General features: G+C 40.7%; 1 protein-coding gene across 2 annotated transcripts in view; it reads left to right on the top strand.

Moving 5' to 3' along the window:
* The first annotated feature begins 1,596 nt into the window (after positions 1 to 1,596).
* etv6 (ETS variant transcription factor 6) overlaps positions 1,597 to 7,569 on the top strand; it is a 30,832-nt gene continuing 24,859 nt past the window's right edge. Inside the window, exons 1-2 of one of the 2 annotated variants that reach the window (XM_014407310.3) lie at positions 1,597 to 2,002; positions 5,713 to 5,839. In XM_014407310.3, coding sequence (XP_014262796.1) covers positions 1,973 to 2,002; positions 5,713 to 5,839 — 157 coding nt within the window. In that variant the 5' untranslated portion in view covers positions 1,597 to 1,972. Of the gene's footprint in view, positions 2,003 to 5,709; positions 5,840 to 7,569 lie in introns of both variants that reach the window. The other variant, XM_004553870.5, reaches the window with a different exon arrangement.

Genomic DNA, 7,569 nt, shown 5'->3' with positions numbered 1-7,569 from the left:
TTATGCTTCCTTTCAATGTAAATCTATGAATCTCTAATGACTCTAACAATGACTATAGTTTACAGAATGAATGTCATAAAGGCATCAGAAAAATGTGTTTACTGACGTCACGGTGCAGGGGATCTCTGTTGGTGCGTCCCATTTGAAAAACAGAATCATTCAGCTGGAATGCTCACTCAAGCCGGACTTCCATCTAGGAAAGTTAAAGCAGCATCAATGCCTACTTAATAAAAGAAGATCACAGGAGTGCACGTAAGCTTTAATAACGCTGGAATACTTGAAGAGTGCACCACTAATCTTAGGCATTTGTGACTTGCTAAATAAGCCACACATTTCCTTGCTTTTTTGACTTTATTACTGCTCTTAACTCAGTGTTACATCACACCCCCTCCAATATCTGATTTCAGAGCTAAATGGTATGAATTTGCAACCAAGGGAGTAGAGTGTAAAAGAGTAAGCCACAATAAGTTACGACACTAAAACAAGATTGTTTTCAAACTGCATTGTCATAACCCATATTAGATTTTTAAATCTCTAAATATCCGTTCAGAGGAGTAGCCCCCTGCTGGCCATTGGAAAGAATGCAAGTAGAACACACGGTCCACGTAACATATCATGGTGTGTCTGTGAAGATTCTCAGTCATCCAGGTCATCGTAGTCAAAGGAGCTTGCAAAGAAATGCGTCTGGACTTCTTTAAGTTGCTTGAAGACGTTTCACCTCTCATCCGAGAAGCTTCTTCAGTTCTAAGGTCATGGTGTAGTCCGAAAACATTAGAAATTCTGAGTTCAATATGGAAAGCCCCCCTCAAGTCAGAGTAGCACCAGCAATCTCCAGTTAACCTGAGTTAGCACTGAGCTTAAATGGTAGCGAAACCGTAAATCTTTTAATCTGTGCTACCAATGTTGTGTATTTGTGACTCACTGAATGCAGGGATGATTTTAGGCAAAAATAAAAGAGGCAGAATGCTGTTTTGGCTTAGAACCAAACAAATCCTGTTTTTCATCTCTTTTTCCAAACACAGAGCTCTGAGGTAGCTGTGTCCATTTTCAACATACAGTCTGTGTTCAACATACAGTCTATATGCTTTTTCTCATAAAGCTAAAAAAGCAAACGTAAAAAAACCCCAAAACAGCCCAGTGAGGTGTGGCCTAGTTCTTTGAATCACTTGACAACAAATACTTTAAAATTCTTTTTAGTCTTATGTTTGTTTCTTATAGTATTACTACAGTAACACCTTTCGTACAAGGGATTTAAAAAGTATGAGTTAAGCAGAAGTGATTTTACAGTAAATGTGAACTAATTCATCTCATATTAAATCCATGTATTCCTTCTACGCTCACTCGCATTTTTGCGTCTGCCTAATTAAAGCGTGAGGCTTTAGCATTTTGTGTAACCGCATTTGCCTTAAGCTTTGATTTAAAAGAAAAGGCAAATTAAAAAAAAAGAAGTCTGTCTTTTTAGCCTCTTCGCCTGCAGTTGTGTGTGTAGCAACGCGACCTGCCTGCGATTTCCTGCTTTGGGTTTCCCTTTAAAAGGGGGCAAGGCTCAATGCTGGGAATTCACGTCATTTCGCCGTTTTACACACGTCCAGATCAATGAGAGAGAGAGAGTGAGAGAAAGCGAGAGAGAGAGAGAGTGGTGTCCGCCGAGCTCTCTCTCTCTTCGGTCTCGCTCTTCCAGGAAGGGATTATTAACCAGCGCGCTGCCGACATGTGAAGGGAAAACACACGCAGACAAAAGAAGTTTTCACGCCGACGACCACGCTATGGACCCGGCCAGCAAATAAAGGAAGGAGGAGGAAGAAAAAAAAGGAAAAGAAGCGGGCTACATGAAAAAAACAACTTCTCCCACAAACACAAGCCGAGCAGTCGGGCTGCCGCTCGCGCTGCAGCTGTGCGGGTTTCTATAAGAAAGGAAAGAAGATAAAGAACAGCGCGCGACGGAAAAGTGGAGAGAAGTTGACTGGAGATAATGTCTGAATCCTCCTCCGCTGCGAACAAGGTAACACCGTCCGCTCACCCTCCCCTTTTAACGCGCTCCCTCGTTTGTCTTCAGGAGACAATTTCAACTGTTTGGTTTGAGTCTCCGCTGCGTGTGATAGAGCCGCCAGGGTTGTATCACCTCCCGCAGACTGCTGTACAGCGCCATTCAGTTTGTTTTGCTAGTCATCTGTTGCTCGCGGCTCCACGCTCTGAGTTCGCCTCCACTCTGCTCATGATTGGAAGAAGTCGTGACTGTGTGACTGTGTGACTTACCGACGACCCCCCCCCCCAAAAAAAAAGTAAGCAGAGATCGGGGGGCGAACGAGTTGCAACCTGCATGTATCTGTAGCATCAGTAAAAAAAAAAGCTTTCCCCCCTTTAACTATATGAGCTGAAGGTGGGTGTTAGGACTGCATCTGAAGCAGGATTTAATGGATAAGCAAACGCTTGTTCTAGAGCTGAACTGAACTATTCATCTAAAGACAGTGTACGGTGGAGGGGGAATGGTTGATTTTTCCTCCCTTTTTCAACGACGAGGAATTAATCAAAAACAGATACATAAAAAAGGCAAAGGCTGCATTAGAGGTGCATGCATCATTATGCAACATGATTCAATGCAAATAAATGTTTTTTCTGATAGCAACTGTTTGCAGGCAAATGCAGGCATTTAATAAAGTGCACCAGTTGTGACATTTTAGACAGATACAGATACCAATACCGATATTTTATATATTTATTGAAAAGGTGTTTTTTATTCCCTGGGATAAGAAGAGACATATTTATAAAAAGCGACTTATATGTCTTAAAGGCCTTCGCACAAATTTGGAACAGTTATTTTATCGACAAACACACAGCTAGCTAACTGCAAACAACAAACCGATACTGATGCTAGGCCAGTGTTTACTCTGTTTTTGTTTGTGTGTTTTGTGTTGTTTTTATTTATCCTTTTTAAAAGGATATAAAATTAAAGGAATAAAATTATTGTCTGAAAAAATTAGATACCAACCGAATTATCTGTTGGCCTATACTGGGCTAAGTTAGCTATTTGCTGGTCTATTGGAATTCGCATTAAAAGCAGCTGATTTAAAAGAAAAATTGAAGTTGTGTCCGCACTGGAAGTGATTTGCTTATTGCGCATAGCTTTAAAGCTGGCGTTTGGTTACTTGTGGACATTCCAGGCTCCAGTTTTCTAGGTAAGCGTTTAATGCATTCACTACCAGGTTATAAGTCACTCGTGGTATTCTGTGTTCTCACTGATGGTTACTTTTACTGGTCGCCTAAAAGTTGAGCTTATATTCATTCTGCACTTTGAATACCCACAGCTTGTACACAGCTTAAAGATGAGAAACGTGTTGTGAGTGTTGACATTTCGTAGTGTGACCTCTAGAGGGCACACTGCATTTTTAAAAATCTTTAAATCGCCAAATATCGCTATTGATTCAAAAGAAATAAGGGAACTATAAAGACTTTGGCTAAATGTCTGACGACAGCATAATAATGTAAAACTGATAATAAAAGTAAATATCATTGACTGCCATCAGTTTTGGTGAATGCGGCCAATATCAGCTGATATATCAGTGCGTCTCTAATATTTTGGCTTTTGTAGCCGGTGGTCATACTAGGTGTAAACAGCTTAAACCCACTTTGTGCTTTCCAAGAGCATGTTGTGATCTGTGTGATCCATCGATTAATCATTAATGAAGATGATACACGGTTGCAGCATGAAGACAAGGAGACAATATTGATCAGCAGAGACTGAATGCTAAAAATAGCTGATTAACCTGCAACAATTTTTTGATCCGATTATTGTTTTTGTCACACTAAAACTGGCTTTGTGCTTTTATTTTTGGACATTAGTCAAAAATCCAAGTCTATCACTGTAACTGGGACATGTAATAATAGAAATATTATTTGAGGTGCCAAGGTCAGACTGAAATAGCTCAAAGCAATGCGCACTGTCCAGTAACTGAAAACGAAAAACAATGTTTTGTTTGTGAGGGATGTCTGCTCATTACTGAGTCTGATGTCAGGGCACGATTGCTGAGGAATGATCAGAACTTCCCTCTGAGAACTTTTACCGTCAGAGCGAGAGAGGACGACTCCCCCTCACCTTCGGCTCTGTCGCAAATCACTTTCCGTTGGTCCCAGAGGTCGCGTTTTCACAGACCCAGGCAAAGCTGTGTGAAGACGCAGGCAGCTGAATTTTTAGACAGTTGAATGTCAAGAGAAAGGCCTTCTGCCTCTGAGACGAGGAAATAGAAGACTGGAAGATTATTGCTGGGGTTCCACAGGAAATTCCTGGTACATGTAGTTGTTGTGCAGGTCTCGAAGTAGCTGGGTGGTGACAACAGGTTGGAAGGTGAAACGGCAAGAAAAACAAAAACAAAAAAAAAACTAACTAAAAAAAAAACCCTGAGCTTCATTTCCTCAAGAAACCAAGGTGGAATCATGCTTTGCAGGAAAGGAAACCAGTCAACAGAAAATTACAGTTAACTGGAAAACCTCATACTTTTAGCCTGCGTTCGATGCACGCCATAAACAGTAGCAGGGCTGAGTGTCTTAAAACGTCAGAGCATCGTGGAGAATACAGCTGCTTTAACCGTTTAATGTTGCACAGTGGTATTAATACAATCAAAGCAGTGTGATTTACAGAGTTCAAACCTTGTAGATTTCTCATAAAAATGCACAAAATCTTTACATTCAAGCAGCAGAAACCAGTGAAAAACTCCCATTGTTGCCTGACTATTGACTGAGAAATTCTTAGGCGATAGTTCATGTTATTCAGATCTTTGAAAGTCTCACCCATGTACTGACTAACCATGAAAAGGATTTTTGTGTTGAAAGGAAATAAGACATCATTTTGTTATTATGTCATTTTAAAGCTTTTGCAAACCACAGTGAACCATCTGAAAGAAAACAAAGCAAATACACAGAATTTGCTTGCACGTCCATACAAGGACGCTGACTAACAATTGTGTTAATTATGTCCTGATTATTATCTAAAGATATTTATGTGTAGAGTGTCTAAATTCCCAGAAATCACTGAAAAGGATTGTTTCCTTGCAAACAGCGAAAACTCCAAATGCATGATGTTAAAGTCATGCATTTCAACATAACTTTATTGCTCTACCGTGTTGATATGATTCATTCTTTTCTAGATTAGTCCAGCAATGAAAGTAATGCTCGCATTTTGACTCATGAAGTAAAAATGAAAACCAGAAATGCTGTTTATACTGGACAATTTCAAGATGATGCTTTTAAAATCCAAAAAGCTGTCATTGTTCAAATATGTGCCATTTTTAACTGTTTCTGAATCTTTAATCCATGAAAAACCACATAGATTAGTCAGTTTGTCTTTAAACAGAAAACATGATTTCTGATGTAAATCCACTGTGGTCGTTGACAACCAAGAGCAGGAGAGTCTGTGGTCAACATCTTGTCCGTCAGTGTATTGCTTAGTTTAGGACCATAACTCAGTCCAGTGCAACACATGTCCTAAAGCATGCATGGCATTCTGGGTATTTGGATGTCCAGAAAGTGACTTCACAGCTCAACTGGCCAGAGCATCAGTTTATCAGGCGCACAGTCTCCTCTGTGTACCGAGGCTAGCCGTTAGTGTGGGTGCACGGCGAGGTGAGGCGAGTCGGCGTGGTGCTGTTTGGGTTCAGGGCCGGTGCATCGCAGAGCTTTGTGAGCCATGCTTTGTGTCTCTGTGTCTATTCATAGCAGGAGAGGAGCTCTTTCAGTCCTTCCGCGAACCCGCTGCCAAACTCTACTTCCTCCCCCGTCCATGCTCCCGCCGCGAGGCCAGCCAGCCGAATGGAGGACGAGCCTGCCAGGCTGCCTGCGCACCTGCGTGAGTCACACTCTCTTGCTTACACACACACACACACACACACACACACACACACACACACACACACACACACACACACACACACACACACACACACACACAAAAGGATGACCAGTCACTCCCACATGCATCGATCAGCCGGTCATTTGAACAGGACAGATTGATTTTTGTCAGTGTTTTTGGTATCTTGCTCTGGAAATGTTTCCGCTTGGTCCTAAGTGATGATCTGGGAAACCAGATCTGAAGTTGTCCTCATAATTTGTTCAAAAATCCCTTGTCAAGGTGAGCTTTTTTCTCTCTCTCTCTCCTGCTGACACAGTTTTAACTTCTGGAGGTGATGGCATCGGAGAGTTTAGGTCAGCAAGCAGAAGTAATGGACTATCAAAGTGAGGACATGAATAAATAAAAATAGTTAAAACTCATCACATCCAGTCAGGGCAGCACACTCGCTATTATCACTGCATGAGTGCTGAGCTGGTCATGCTGTGTCTCTTAGCTGGGAGGCGTTGAAGCAGATCTGGGGTCAGGCTTTTAATAACACATGCTTCCACTGGAGCACAGCTGACTGACCTTCTGCACTGCAATAACAGCTACAGACAATATGGACCAGAGAACATACAATACAAGGAACCATGTTTAAATTAAGTCTGTTCAATACACAAGATCCTTACTTTACATGTTCCCCGATCATTCAATTAGATGATTTCTTAAACATCTTTAAACGCAACATCCAAATAAGTCCTTGGTCACCAAGTGGCTTAAGGATAAAGTGTTTACTAATATGAAAACATTTAGTTATTTAATTATCTTAAAAAACTGTGCACGCTTACAGGTGGCCAATCTACTACTTTAAAATGAGGAGATTAGACATATAAGACATCTCTATAAAGGGATTACAAACCTTTGGTTAGCTAGCTTTATAGATGGTATGCTGGATATCAGGAAGTTTTCCTGTGTTAGCAAGTAAGATAAGTAACACTAGCTAACATTATATCACAGGGGGCAGTTAGCCAGCTAGTCTTTCACGTTCAAGTTAGCTTTGTTGCATTTATGCCAATACTTAGCCGATCTCTGAGTTGTACAAGATACACAATGTTCAGTTATTAATAATGATGTTATCATTATTGATTTGGCCGATGCTAGTTCTCCCGCAGTGTATGAGCACGTGTGCAAAAGGTGTCATTCAATAACTTAAAATGAGGTTGTTGAAAGAAAACTTCTGTAACTTAACTTTGCTAGCTCTATGGTTATGTTATGTTTCTATACCCTGAAACTTGTTGTGTGTAATGTTGGCAAACTTGCATTTCTTATAATTTTGATTATTGCTAATCAAAATAGGCAGCATAGAAGGTTTTTGGTACCAGAACATTCTGTTTCTGCTTCTGTTTGTATCCAGCAGTATTGATCAGCCGTATCAGAGTGTGCTTTGGCTGCAAAGGCAGAAATGCTAATCTAAAAAAACAGTTTCTTTAATCTGATCATCATTTATCTCATCGTAGAATATAAACAGTTTCTTGTCACAAAATTGTAAGTCTTAGTCTGAATATGAGTTAAACAGTAAGCCCTGAAACACTGGCTGTAGCCCGGGGTCACTGTTAAACACGTGTCCTTCAGAGCAGACTGGGAACTAATCTAAAAAGAATAACTTGGACTACATCATTCGGTTGTAGCAATTAAGCTTCCAGACTGCAAGTATGCAGGATACAGTCCTGAAACTCTAAAGGTGTGTT

The sequence above is a fragment of the Maylandia zebra genome, linkage group LG17 (assembly GCF_041146795.1).
Source record: "Maylandia zebra isolate NMK-2024a linkage group LG17, Mzebra_GT3a, whole genome shotgun sequence".
Taxonomy (NCBI): Eukaryota; Metazoa; Chordata; class Actinopteri; order Cichliformes; family Cichlidae; genus Maylandia; species Maylandia zebra.
The sequence above is the reverse complement of the archived record's forward strand: the minus strand, read 5'-3'. Positions and strand labels throughout refer to the sequence as shown.